The sequence below is a fragment of the Pimephales promelas genome, chromosome 5 (genome assembly GCF_988280905.1).
Source record: "Pimephales promelas chromosome 5, fPimPro1.hap1.1, whole genome shotgun sequence".
Taxonomy (NCBI): Eukaryota; Metazoa; Chordata; class Actinopteri; order Cypriniformes; family Leuciscidae; genus Pimephales; species Pimephales promelas.
The window spans coordinates 43,388,052-43,403,722 of NC_142773.1; the positions used below are offsets into that span (position 1 = coordinate 43,388,052).

The 15,671-nt window shown below is 42.9% G+C and overlaps 1 protein-coding gene across 5 annotated transcripts in view; it reads left to right on the plus strand.

The window, feature by feature from the left end:
• LOC120471340 (receptor-type tyrosine-protein phosphatase mu) overlaps positions 1 to 15,671 on the plus strand; it is a 231,231-nt gene that overhangs the window by 94,391 nt on the left and 121,169 nt on the right. For all 5 annotated transcript variants that reach the window (XM_089131628.1, XM_089131630.1, XM_089131629.1 and 2 more), the window contains exons 5-7: positions 853 to 968; positions 1,512 to 1,686; positions 6,983 to 7,276. In XM_089131628.1, the coding sequence (XP_088987754.1) occupies positions 853 to 968; positions 1,512 to 1,686; positions 6,983 to 7,276 (585 nt within the window). The remainder of the gene's footprint in view (positions 1 to 852; positions 969 to 1,511; positions 1,687 to 6,982; positions 7,277 to 15,671) is intronic.

Sequence of the window (15,671 nt, forward strand, 5' to 3'; positions counted from 1 at the left end):
ATGCATATTGACCCAGTTATGCAAGCGCTTTGTTGTTGGAGACTAATGAGAACACACCGCAACTTTAATCAATAGAGTTAAGGTTAGTGGTTTAGGGGAATATTATTAGCTGTGCGCAGATTAAATGAGAAACCAATATTGATTTTTTATTTTTTTTACTCGTTCTGAAAAACAAGGAGGTTGAGAGGGTGTTATTGATATCTGTAATAAAACATCTTGTTATAGTTTGGCACAGTTGAAGAGATCGAGGTCTTGCAGCAAAATGAAGTGAGAAGAAATATCTGCCAATGGAGACTAATCTTAATTCAAAAACAACTTTATTTCTCTGACCCCATTGGCAGATATTTGTTCTCATTTTAAGCACAAACTCACTTCATTTGAATAAAAAAATCTTAATATCTTCAGTAATTTTGCTTCTTCTCCAGTAAATGTATGTTGATGTAAGAATTTGTGCTGGAAACGAGACATAAATATTGAGCAAGAACACAATTTCCGAGCTGTGAAAGACTCAGATCATCTGATATTCTCAATATTCAGACTTTTGATCGGAAACTTTGATTTTGTCAAATCTCAGCCGAATCTGAGACGTATTTGAGGTCTCTTGTGAAACTGTGTTTTTCTCAGAAAGAACATCTCATAGCTCAAAGATCTCGCTCGTGTGTTGATTTAGTGTTTTGCTTTGAAGACACACACACACACACACACACACACACACATGCTGCATGTTTTATTGAACCTGAGAGAATAGAAGAGATTGCAGGAGATGTTTTAGTCTCGTGGCTCTTCTGAAACTGCAGGGTGTGTGTTTTATTTAGTGTTTGTGTGTGTGTGTGTGTGTTATTCTGCTTCTAGTGAACACGCCGCACTTCCTCCATATCAAAGGGGTTGAAGTGAACGCTGGACAAACAGCAACCTTTCACTGCACCGTCAACGGAGAGTGGAGAGACAACTTTAACCTCTGGCTGCAGGTCAGACTTACACACACACACACACACACTCACACACTCACACACCCAGTGAGTTGTGAGAGTTGTGTTTGTTAGGACCTCACTCAGGCAGTTTGTCACTTAAACAAACACGTCCTCATTAACAGAGGAACGAGATCCACACTTTAGCAGAAGTCCCTGATGACAGTAATGAAGAAATATCACTGACGAACTAATGGCCTCCATCTGCCTCCTAAAGCGCTGACAGCTGGAGGAGCCGTGTGTGTGTGTGTGTGAGTGTGTGAGTGTGTGTGTGTGTGAGTGAGTGAGTGTGTGGGTGAGCAAGTGAGCGAGTGAGTGTGTGAGTGAGCGGGTGAGAGAGCGAGACAGTGAGTGAGTGTGTGTGTGAGTCTCTGAGGCCTCAATAAGATTAAATATGATCCTCACTTTAAATTTAGTTTTACTGCCTCTTTTCGTTTTCTTTTTTTCACATGATGTTTATCTGTACAACATGTTGATCAACTTTCTTCTGATTTAAAGTGTGCTTTATCAATAAACTGAGATTAACACACACTCTGTGCTCAGGGTATCGGTGGACGTGAAGCTCCAATGAAAGCGACCAAGCCGTGGAATAACCAGCGTTTCATCGGCATGTTCGACGTGATGAACACGACGAAAACGGATTCCGGCCGCTACCGATGCATCGTCCACTCGAACACCGGCGTGGGAGTGTCCAACTACGGGGAGCTCACCATCAAACGTGAGTCACACTTATTTATACTGTATATATACATAAATATATACAGACTGTTTTAAGTTATCAGCATCTGGTTATACATCTCTGCTTCATGATGGTAACACCCGTCTATTTCCTCACTGATTCACTCACTCACTCACTCACTCACTCACTGACTCACTCACTCACTGACTCACTCACTCACTCACTGACTCACTCACTCACTCACTCACTCACTGACTCACTCACTCACTCACTCACTCACTGACTTACTCACTCACTGACTCACTCACTCACTGACTCACTCACTCACTGACACACTCACTCACACACACACTCACTGACTCACTCACTCACTCACACACTGACTCACTCACACACTCACTCACTCACTCACTCACTCACTGACTCACTCACTGACTCACTCACACACACACTCACTCACTCACTCACTCACTGACTCACTCACACACACACTCACTGACTCACTCACTCACTCACTCACTGACTCACTCACTCACTCACTCACTGACTCACTCACTCACTCACTCACTCACTCACTGACTCACTCACTCACTCACTCACTGACTTACTCACTCACTGACTCACTCACTGACTCACTCACTCACACACTCACTCACTCACTCACTCACTCACTCACTCACTGACTCACTCACACACACACTCACTCACTCACTCACTCACTGACTCACTCACACACACACTCACTGACTCACTCACTCACTCACTCACTGACTCACTCACTCACTCACTCACTGACTCACTCACTCACTCACTCACTCACTCACTCACTGACTCACTCACTCACTCACTCACTGACTTACTCACTCACTGACTCACTCACTGACTCACTCACTCACACACTCACTCACTCACTCACTCACTCACTCACTCACTCACTGACTCACTCACACACACACTCACTCACTCACTCACTCACTGACTCACTCACACACACACTCACTGACTCACTCACTCACTCACTCACTCACTGACTCACTCACTCACTCACTCACTGACTCACTCACTCACTCACTCACTCACTCACTGACTCACTCACTCACTCACTCACTGACTCACTCACTCACTCACTCACTCACACACTCACTCACTCACTCACTCACTGACTCACTCACACACACACTCACTGACTCACTCACTCACTCACTCACTGACTCACTCACTCACTCACTCACTGACTCACTCACTCACTCACTCACTCACTGACTCACTCACTCACTCACTCACTGACTTACTCACTCACTGACTCACTCACTGACTCACTCACTCACTCACTGACTCACTCACTCACTGACACACTCACTCACACACACACTCACACACTCACTCACTGACTCACTCACACACACACTCACTCACTCACTCACTCACTCACTGACTCACTCACACACACACTCACTCACTCACTCACTCACTCACACACTCACTCACTCACTCACTCACACCCACACTCACTCACTCACTGACTCACTCACTCATTCACTCACTCACTCACACACTCACTCACTCACTGACTCACTCACTCACTCACTGACTCACTCACTCACTCACTGACTCACTCACACACTCAATTCAATTCAATTCAATATAGCTTTATTAGCATGACTGTGTAACACAATGTTGCCAAAGCATCAACATATTATATAAAAATAATAGAACAAACACACAGAACATATCTCACTCACTCACTCACACACTCACTCACTCACACACTCACTCACTCACTCACTCACTGACTCACTCACTCACTCACTGACTCACACACTCACTCACTCACTGACTCACTCACTCACTCACTCACTGACTCACTCACTCACTCACTGACTCACTCACACACTCACTCACTCACACACTCACTCACTCACACACTCACTCACTCACACCCACACTCACTCACTCACTGACTCACTCACTCACTCACACCCACACTCACTCACTCACTGACTCACTCACTCACTCACTCACTCACTCACTCACTCACTCACACCCACACTCACTCACTCACTGACTCACTCACTCATTCACTCACTCACTCACTCACTCACTCACTCACACACTCACTCACTCACTGACTCATTCACTCACTCACTCACACACACTCACTCACTCACACACTCACTGACTCACTCACTGACTCACTCACTCACTCACACCCACACTCACTCACTCACTGACTCACTCACTCACTCACTCACTCACTCACTCACTCACACCCACACTCACTCACTCACTGACTCACTCACTCATTCACTCACTCACTCACTCACTCACTCACACACTCACTCACTCACTGACTCATTCACTCACTCACTCACACACACTCACACACTCACTCACTCACTGACTCATTCACTCACTCACTCACACACACTCACTCACTCACACACTCACACACACTCACTCACTCACTCATTCACTCACTCACTCACTCACTCACACACTCACTCACTCACTGACTCATTCACTCACTCACTCACACACACTCACTCACTCACACACTCACTGACTCACTCACTGACTCACTCACTCACACACTCACTCACTCACTCACTGACTCACTCACTCACTCACACCCACACTCACTCACTCACTGACTCACTCACTCACTCACTCACTCACTCACTCACACCCACACTCACTCACTCACTGACTCACTCACTCATTCACTCACTCACTCACTCACTCACTCACACACTCACTCACTCACTGACTCATTCACTCACTCACTCACACACACTCACACACTCACTCACTCACTGACTCATTCACTCACTCACTCACACACACTCACTCACTCACACACTCACACACACTCACTCACTCACTCACTCACTCACTCACTCACTCACTCACTCACTCACTCACACATAAACAGCAGTGTAATGCTGTACAGATGCGCAGAAGTGTGTGTGTGTGTGTGTGTGTGTGTCAAGGACGGCATGTCGACCCGTCACTCTGAATCTAAACTGGAGCGAGTCGAGACGGAAGCTGAAACATCAGGATTGATGTGTGTTTTATGCTAATATTCTCCTCTCTCTTTGTTGTGATGAGTGTGTGTGTCGCTGTGAGAGCCGCCCTTGACCGAGGTGTGTGTTTTCTCCCACGCAGCCCTTCAACAGTCATTTATATGAATTTATAGAGCATCTAAATCCTGATCCGCTCTCAGAGAGTCCGGTAATGGCCTTCAACATCTCTTTCTTAGTCTCTCTCGCTCAATTGAATTTATGTTCCTGTAGTTTTTATCCCACCGCTTTCTGTGATTGATGGCTTTAATCCCGCCTCTCCCGACCGAGAGCTGTCAATCATGTTCAGTGGCTCTGCCCTCAGGCCAGACGAGACTCCGCCTCCTCTGTGTTTTATACACTGACAAAACATGGTGTTCCTCCTCAGTGTGTCTGTCTCGTTCTCCAGAACACACACATCTACACACTCGTACATCACGACACGTTTACTGGAGAACAAGAACAATGACTGACCATATTCAAAATAGTTTACTGAAAAACTGATCAAAATTAGATATAAATGACTGCGTGTGTGTGTGTGTGTGTGTGTCAGACAGGTGCCTTACTGAAACGGGTCACAGCTGTCCACCGTCCTAAACTCATGACACATGCGCTCACAGGCACGCACACACACACACACACACACACACACTAACCCTACCCCGAAACCTAATAATCACACACACACACACACACACACACACTCACAGACACACAAACACACAAGCTCACAGCATCTGCCAAGTTTTTCTGAATGTCTCGTCAGCTCGTTGCTGCTGTTGTGTGTGTGTGTGTGTGTGTGTGTGTGTGTTTCGCAGCTTCAGGTTGCTGGTGTTTTCAGCTGTTTTCAACTCTCTGGTGTGTGTATGACGTGTGTGTGTGACTCTGAACTCGATCTGATGAAGTCTGAGTGTGTGTGTGTGACGGATGTCTCTATAAAGCGCTTCATTAAACTCCTGTTAGCGGCTGATCTCTGGCCCGCGGGTCACGCTTCAGTGTGTGCTGATAGATGACTTCTGTGAGAGTGATAGAGACACACACACACACACACACACACATGCTCATACACACACACAGTCTCACACATACACACTCAAAACCGCACTTACACACAAACAAACACACTCTCACACACATTTTACCAATTTAAGTCCACCTACAAGGAATGACGACGTTCACATTCGCTGAAGACCCGTCGAGGTCAGGGGTCAGAGGTCAGTATCTCCCTGCGCACGTGAAACTACAGACAAAAGACAAACGAGTGGATTAAAGACGAAGCGAGACGGACAGAGTTTAAGCGGCTCGTTCGAGGTTATGTTTGATTAGCAGTGGAGGATTATGGGTATTCCGGGGTCACGGTCTGGGGTCACCGTCTGCATTCGGTCAATACGAACATGCGTGACTCTGTGGACTGATAAACACTACACACACACAAACACTCTTCTTCATTTTCCTGAGTAGATATACAGTAAATATGAACGATATTGAGTCGTTATTCGCCGGAGGACGGAGACGCGGATCAGTGTTGATGTTCGTTTCCACACTCACACACACACACACACACACACACACACTGTACATGTGTTTGATTTCACACGTGAGCGGTGTTGTGATTGGTCGCCGGAAGGACTTCGATTCTGTTCACCGAAGCTTTATATTTTTATAGTTTTTATTTCCGCGGTATGAAATGACACACACAGACCGCTGCCCACTCTTATTAAAGGGGCGGTATTTTTTATATATATTAAAGGGTATTGATTATGATGTCACTCATGTGATGTTGCAGTTTGAGCGTAAACAACATCTGCAAAGTTACGACTCTCAACGCTCAAAGCAAACAGAGAGATTTACTATTACAGAAAGCACTTTTTAAGGACTACAACAAACGGCCGGTAGAACTACACACACGTTAGTGACATCACAAACACTAAAATTTACATAAACTCCGCCCCCAGGACACTATTTGTAGATTATCATGACTGAATATGCTAATCAGTGATTAGAAGATCGTCAACTCCACACACACACAAACACACACAAGCTCTCGTAGCTCCGCCCCCTGTGCCGGGAGCAGCAGCTCATTTGCATTTAAAGGGACACACACATATAAAAACGGCGCATTTTTGCTCACCCTCAGAAAGTGGCGATTTTAGCATAATATATAAAAATATCTATGGGGTATTTTGAGCTGAAACTTCACACACACACACACTCGCATCTTGTGAATAGCGCATTATAGGACTCCTTTAACACTGGATGTGGTGTTTGTCCCCTAGAGCCGCCGGTCCCCATCGCTCCTCCTCAGCTGATGGCGGTCGGGGCCACGTATCTGTGGATCCAGCTCAACGCGAACTCCATCAACGGAGACGGGCCGATCGTGAGCCGCGAGGTGGAGTACCGCACCGTCTCCGGCTCCATGTACGACCTGCAGCCCGTCGACAAAACCTCACACAAGATCGGCCACCTGGACCCCGACACGGAGTACGAGATCAGCGTGTTGCTGACGCGGCCCCTGGACGGAGGGACCGGAGCCCCGGGGCCCCCGCTGAGAGCACGCACCAAATGTGCAGGTAAACCCGACACACTGACGGATGTTGAGTAACACTGCGTCATATACTGTTTTTCTTCATCGTAATGGTACAAATATTGGTAAAGACACACACACTAATCCCGATCATGATGTGAACAGGTTAAACGGTCCTGTAAACAACAGTCACACTTGTGCTCCTCGCGGTCAGAAACGAGCGCATTGGAAATGAACGAGAGTTGAGTTTCCTCTAGTGGAAGCGTTTGGAACTGCAGCCGAACTGAAAGATCTTTTTTTTTTTAGATATCAACCTCATATTTTGAATAGAGCCAGACCGATATTATCGGCCGATATTAGGCATTTTACAAACTATCGGTATCGGCAGTTATAATGGCCGATAAATGAATATTTCAGAAATAAAATAAAAATGGATGAAACGCGCTTCAACCATGTCATGTTGGAGTGTTGGAGTTGTATAAGTTTGTCCACCAGAAGACACTCTATACCATCCCTGACACTCGTTTATAACGCGCAACATATTCTAGCTAACCACAAAGCTAGCTAATGCCACCATCATCAGTGGAATTTAATGAGCTTTGTTAATTAATTAATGAGCTTTGGTTCCTCCTCTGTTCTGTTGCGACAATAAAAGAAACAAGTTTCCTTTTAAAATGCATCATCATACTATTTTAATTAAAACTCATACATAACTACAAATAACTCATGTTAGGGAAATCTGTTAATGTTTTGTTGTGCGTTCCTGAAAAAATAAAATGAAAAATATCGGCCGATATATCGGATTTTAAAACCAACAAATATTTGTATCGGTATCGCCTTCAGAATCCTTTATCGGTCGGGCTTTAATTTTGAACACACCTGGTTTAGGCTTAGCGCTTTGATTTTCTTGCAGTTTTAGAGTAAAACGTGTTTTTTGAAATGTATAATTCATGTAAAAATTTAAAATAGTATTTTTGTGCATTTTTCATAATAATAAATGTGAAATTCAGTAACTTTGAGATGATATATGCTCATTTGAACGATATAGCTATAGGCCGATATATGCTTATTTATAATGTTATCGGCATCAGTCCAATATGAAATCTGTCCGATATATTAAAGCTGATAAATAATGTATTATGTCCTTCAGCTGAGACGCTTCAGATGTTCAACATGATGATTATGAATCGCTTTAAATATGTTTTTGGAATACAGTAAAGCGCAAGTCTTTCATATCGGCTACATGAACATTATAATTGTGTGTTTGGGTCATGGCTGTTAATGCTGAGACTTTTGTTTTTGTAATCAGGCTCTCAAAAACTATTTAAAAGTTAGGGTTTAGATTTACCGGCCATTATATTGTTTATCGGCTTTCAAATGTAAAAAATTATCGGTTATCGGTTACGTTTTCATATTATGTTCCACAGAAGAATATCATACATGAAGGTTAGACAATGATGACGCAATTATGTTTAGGTCCCTGAAACGCCTCCATTGTATCTCGAGTTTCTCCCGGAACGAACACGTCTCAATATTCCTCATTATAATAATTAATGCGCATAATAAAGGGGCGGGGCCTGGTTGAGTTAGTTAGTAGTGTGTTAAACTGGCGGTTATGGAAAGGGGCGGGACATTTCCCAAACACACTCAGCGCTCGACCAATCACAACACACCGCTCCAGCCGACCAATCAGAGCACAGTGTGCTTTCAGGAGGAGGGGCTTCATAGAGACAGGAAGTAAACAGAGCGTTACTGACAGACTGGGAAGAGAGGAGCCGCAACAATGGAGAATATGAGGAGAATAATCAACATTCAAGCAGGAAAACCTGTTCTAGACGAGCCTGAAACACTGAGACTGGCGTAGAAAGGCACAGGTCATGTTTTAGATCTCATGCTGGGATTTTGATCTTCTTTATACTTAAACTATTGAACAAATGTGCCAGTGCAGTGAGACTAAAGTCAATATTTGAAAACTTAATATCTTGATATCTCATGCAGCTTTGCCTTTCTTTCTTGGAAATAAATATTTTCAAGGATTTTTAGATCTTGATCTACTAAATTAGACACACACACACACACACACACACACACTGCGTAAGAATGTGTTTTGTGTGTTGCTACAGCTGTCCTTTATTTCATTTTAATGCAACTTTGCTTGTGTATCTCAAAACTGCGATATCTTGAATCTCGTACCTGACGCTGTGTGTGTGTGTGTGTGTGTGTGTGTGTGTGTGTGTGTGTGTGTGTGTGTGTGTGTGTGTGTGTGTGTGTGTGAGCGATGGACAACTGGAGGCTGCTCTGACCTCCTGCTGAAGGTTTCGCTGTTTCTCATTTCTGCAGAGCTGATGGCGATGGATGAGTCTGTGTCTCTGGCCTTCACACCAGGCCTTTAGGGTGTGTGTGTGTGTGTGTGTCAGTGCTCTTCTTGGGGTGTGTTTTGAGCGATTAACGTTTGAATTCACTGTATTTTTGAGTGTCTCTCTATTGGTGATGCTTCAAAAACAACAAGTGACTCGTAATTTACCCCAAAAAATCAGCATAAAGCATTAGATTATTGTTTTAAAGATGAAATGAACTGATATAAAGTCTGATGATCACATGATCACACCATCTTTCATGTTTCAGATCCACTCGTTCATTATTAGCTTCACACACGTGTGTTTCAGTGTTAAAGGAGTGATTTCCTCAGTCTCTCGTGTCTTTGTTCTGTCGTTGACGAGTTTAATGGAAGTCCAGTGATAAAGAAAGAGGCGAGACGCTCGGCTTATCGAGGCCCTCGTGCGCTTCACAAAGACGCTCCTCTAAACGCTTTTATAATAAGTTGTGTATTCACATTGATGTTTGTCCAGTCGGAGAACATCTGCATGAAGTGTTCTTCCCGGTCGTGACGCACAAGGCCGCGTTTATTCGTGTTTGTGTTTGTGAGGACGGAGTGTGTAGGAGGAGCGGCTCGTATTGTGCATCTCGAGGACATCCTAACACACAGAGAGTGTGTGTGTGTTTCAGAAGAGTGTGTATGTCATCATGAGAACAACGAGACACTCGTGAAACTCAAACTCTCTGAAGCATCACAACAGAAGCTCGAGTGAATCTTTCAGGCTCACGTCAGGATTTTAGACATTATTTAACATTAAATCCTCAAACGCACACAATCGTCATTTAAACCTGAGCAGAGCCTTATTTTCTTTCATTTCTCTCTTCTTTTATTCTTAATCTCTCTTCTTTGCTTTTATTTTCATTTGTTCATGTAATTGTCTTTATTTTTATACAGTTAAAGGATTAGTACTTTTGTTGACAATTTACTCGCCCCCGTGTCATCCAAGATGTCCACGTCTTTCTTTCTTCAGTTGAAAAGAAATTAAGGTTTTTGATGAAAACATTCCAGGATTTTCTCCATATAATGGACTTCAATGGGGACCAAACGGTTCAAGGTCCAATTGAGAGTTTCAGTGCAAACTGTTCAAACGTCTTTAAACGACACCAGACGATGAATAAGGGTCTTATCATGCGAAACGATCGGTTATTTCAAAACTTATTCCAAAAATGTAACTTTTCTAAGGACAAATGCTAGCCTTGCTCTATTCTGTGAGGCGCGTTTGTAACGTCACGTAATACGTAATTACGTTCAAAAGGTCACGGGCGACAGAATCAAAATCGTCCGACATCGTTATTTTTCCTTTTAATTCCTTTTTCTGTAAACGGCGTTTGAGTTAGTTTGCACGTTCAACCTATGCGTTCAACTTGTAAACACTGACTCTGTACTTCCGGCTACGTCGCCCGTGACCTTTTGAACGTAATTACGTATTACGTGACGTTACAAACGCGCCTCACAGAATAGAGCAAGGCTAGCATTTGTCCTTAGAAAAGTTACATTTTTTGGAATAAGTTTTGAAATAACCGATCGTTTCGCATGATAAGACCCTTATTCATCGTCAGACATTTGAACAGTTTGCACTGAAACTGTCTTTTGGACCTTGAACCGTTTGGTTCCCATTGAAGTCCATTATATGGAGAAAATCCTGGAATGTTTTCATCAAAAACCTTAATTTCTTTTCGACTGAGGAAAGAAAGACATGGACATCTTGGATGTCACGGGGGCGAGTAAATTATCAGCAATAGTTTTTTCAAAAGTGAACTACTCCTTTAACTGTGGTTATATGTATACTTTAGGGCTCTTAACTCAATTTAACCGATGGCAACCATGTGGACATATTTTCAGGGGGGTTTTTTTTGGATAATTTTGCTTGAGTTAATCCCAACTGCACACATTTTGGCACAAGTGTGTATTTTTAGTGTGGTTTTACTATTTCACTGTGATTTCCTTTAAAAACTCTATTTGACTCCAGTAACACAGAATAGTTCCTCTCAGGACCTGCGGGGGGATCGGTCCCCATTGAAACCCTCTTAATCCCAGAGTCATTTAACTGTAAAACGATGCAACCTTTGTTAATAGACTTTCATTCTGCTGGCTTCAAGATTATTTATTTCATCCGATGTGTTATTTTCTCAGGTTTGGCCTGTAAAGCAAAAACTCTTTATTCCTGTTTTCTGCTTCGGCATATTATAGAGGCAATTGGATAAATTATGCAGCTGTAATTGTGTGTGTGTGTGTGTGTGTGTGTGTGTGTGTGTGGTTTGGTGTCGATATCAGAGTGTGGTTTGTATGTGTGTAATAAAATGGGTGTGTGTGTGTTAGTGTGTATATTATTTGAGAGAGGAAAACTCAACTGCAAATCCCAAACACACTCAAACACACACACACAAACACACACAAACACACGCAAACACACGCAAACACACACAAACACACTCCCAAACACACACAAACACACACAATCACACTCACAAACACACACAATCACACTCACAAACACACTCAAACACACACACACACACACAATCACACACACAAACAAACACAAACACACTCCCAAACACACACAAACACACTTAAAGACACACAAACACACACATTCACACACACAACTTTTTTTTTTACCTGATCAATAATCTATCCACGGTTTTGATGTTAAAATGAGACTTCAGTTCGTGTCCGCAAGCGTTGGTGTTCTCAGCGAAACACTTCATGCCAAAAAGCTTCTATATAAAAATAAATGTCTTCAATAATTGCAAAATATTTCCTGTTTAATGGGTCATTTATTTATTTCTTCTATTGATAAAGTATGTTTACGAGTTTTTCGATTCATAGAATTTAATTAAAATTAAAAAATGAATAAAAACTGAATCAATAAATTAAAATAAATGCATAAAATGAAGCTCTAAAAAGTCCTGTCCTTCCGAAAGCGTTTAAGCCTCTCTCTCTCTCTCTCTCTCTCTCTCTCTCTCTGTCTCTCTCTCTCTCTCTCCCGCTGTCGTTCATCATCTGCAGTGGCAGCTGAGTGGAAGCAGACGAGCTTCACTGCTAATGAAGATAAATTCACTCCTGACTGTTTGTCTCCTTTTATTTTTTTAAGTTTTGGGAGAAATTAAATAAATGACATAAAAATCAGCTTCAGCACTTTACATGCTGTTTGTGAAATCCCCTCTCTCTCTATCAGTCAGTCATAATGTACGCGGTGTCGGACGCCCCGCGTCCTTTGATGAGGACGAGACCTCAGTTATTCTGTTCTCAGACCCGATCGACTGGCACAAACCTCCTCAATACTTTTGATTTTCAGGGAAGAGACGTTCAAGAGAGCAGCGTTTTTTATGAAATACAATCTTTTGTGACATTATAAATGTCATTTTTGATCAATTTAACCCTTTGGTGCTCTTGGTTATTTTTGACTGGAAATTTTTCCTTTTTAAACAATTTTTATTTTGTTTACTTCATCGTAATGGTACGAAACTTGGTAAATGTTTTGGCACTTTCTGTGTGAACACACACACTAATCACTTTTCTTTGTAAACCCTAGAAATGGTTGTGTGTGAAAATCCCAGTAATCTCTTAAATCCCCTTTCTTTCCCATTCTGACATTCAGTTTGGAGTTCAGGAGATTGTCTTGAGCAGGACCACACCCCTAAATGCACTGAAGACACTGCCCTGTGATTGGTTGATTAGATAATGGCATTAATGAGAGATTGAACAGGTGTTTGTAATAATCCTTTAGCTGAGTGTAATTTAGTACCATAAAATCCCCTGTAAATAGAAAATATGAAATGAAAAACCCTATCGATCTGAAATATAGTACATCTCCCGAGGGTCAGATGCGTTCCTTGGTGAATAAAGCTGTTTTGGAGAGTTCTGAGTGTGTGTGTGTGTGTGTGTGTGTGTGTGTGTGTGAGATGGGTGGGTTGGAACACACTCGAGATGTGAAGTATTAAAGATCGAGTTAATGAGATCAGCTCCAGTTCAGTCTGATTTGTTAGACTGATGGGTTGAAGGTCGGGGGGTCACGGGGTCACGCTTTAACATGAAGAGAAGCGGGTCGTTCCCTGTGACCCCAATCACTAGAGCGACTGTGTTACCGTGGCAACCGGCCGCCGGATCGATCCTTGAGTGTGTGTGAGTTACTGAGCACCATCCGTCAGAAGCATACGTGTGTGTGTGTGTTACGTGACTGAGACGTGTGGTGTATGTAACCACACAAACACACTCACACACACACTCACATACTCACTAACTCACACACACTCACATACTCACTCACTCACTCACTCACACACTCATTTACTCACTAACTCACACACATACACATTCACTCACTCATTCTCACAAACACACACACTCTTACTCACACACACACTCACAAACCGCACTGACGTGACGTGAATAACTCTCACCGTCGGCTAATGGAATAATTTGACTGTGACATTTAGATGAACTATTAGCGGCTCTTCATCACGACGGCGTGACATTTAAATAATGTTTTCTAAATTATCAGCACATTATCGACTCCAACGCCTCACATCACCGACATCACGCCGATACAGGACACGAGTACAGACGACAGGACGAGTGTGAGTGTGTGTGTGAGTGTGAGTGAGTGAGTGAGTCAGTGAGTGAGCGAGTGAGTGAGTGTGTGAGTGAGTGAGTGAGTGTGTGAGTGAGTGTGTGAGTGAGTGAGTGAGTGAGTGAGTGAGTGAGTGAGTGAGCGAGCGAGTGAGTGTGTGAGTGAGTGAGTGAGTGTGTGAGTGAGTGTGTGAGTGAGTGAGTGAGTGAGTGAGTGAGTGAGTGAGTGTGTGAGTGAGTGAGTGAGTGTGTGAGTGAGTGAGTGAGTGTGTGAGTGAGTGAGTGAGTGAGTGAGTGAGTGAGTGAGTGAGTGAGTGAGTGAGTGTGTGAGTGAGTGAGTGAGTGAGTGAGTGTGCGAGTGAGTGAGTGAGCGAGTGAGTGAGGGAGTGAGTGAGTCAGTGAGTGAGTGTGTGAGTGAGTGTGTGTGTGTGTGTGTCAGTCCTCTTCCTGGCATGTGTTTTGTGCGGTTAGGTTTTGCATCTACTGTGTCAAATGATTCCCTCCTGCTCAGACTCGGACTCATGTGTGTGTGTGTGTGTGTGTGTGTGTGTGTGTGTGTGTGTGTGTGTGTGTGTGTGTGTGTGTGATCCGTCACTGTGTGCCGCTGATAGTTACGCATATACTGGGATTTTAAAGCTCTATTTTCTGGATGAAACTCTTTAAACCGAGACTTCCCTCATCCGTCCATATGAGAAGCAGAGCACAGCAAACATATTCATGAATTACTAAACGTTAAAACTGAACAAAGCATTGATAATAATCATAACTGTGTCTCGATCATCAGATCCTCATATTAGAGTGATTTCTGAAGGATCATGTGACACTGAAGACTGGAGTAATGATGCTGAAAATACAGAGGAATAAATTACACTGTACTATATATTCACATAGAAAACAGATGATTTACATTACAATAATATTTCACTATTTTTACTGTATTCTATATTGATTGAAGAATGTTTAGATATTTGTACTGGAAAGCAAGAGTAATGTGAAGCTCATTTTCTATTTTAATGATTATTTGCCTAGAGTTACTCAAGACTGTGATGTGAAATATATTCAGGACATGTTTTAATAATATTGATATTTAAAGAACATTAATAATGGCATAGAGTGTGTCATTGTCGCTCGTGTGTGTGTGTGTGTCGTCGTTCTTAAGTGTGTTTCCATCAATAGGAAGGAGACGCGAGCGCTCGAGTCGCGCCGAAACTCGGGTCACATTTCACACACTTTCCTAAATAATCTCAGAAATCACTCTGTGTTTACGGCCGATTGTCCAAAAAATCAATAGCTTTTAAAGCTGAGCTTGATTCACACTCGGCTCCTGCCGTTTGCCTTTTGTAAAGCACAGAAATCAATGTCACACTTTTAAAATCATTTGCTGAACTTAGAGAATCGTGAAAAGGATAAATGTGTTTGTGTTTCTCTGATATCGACCTCGAGGGTTACAGTCTTTTACCCGTCGCTCCTTCACACACACACACACACA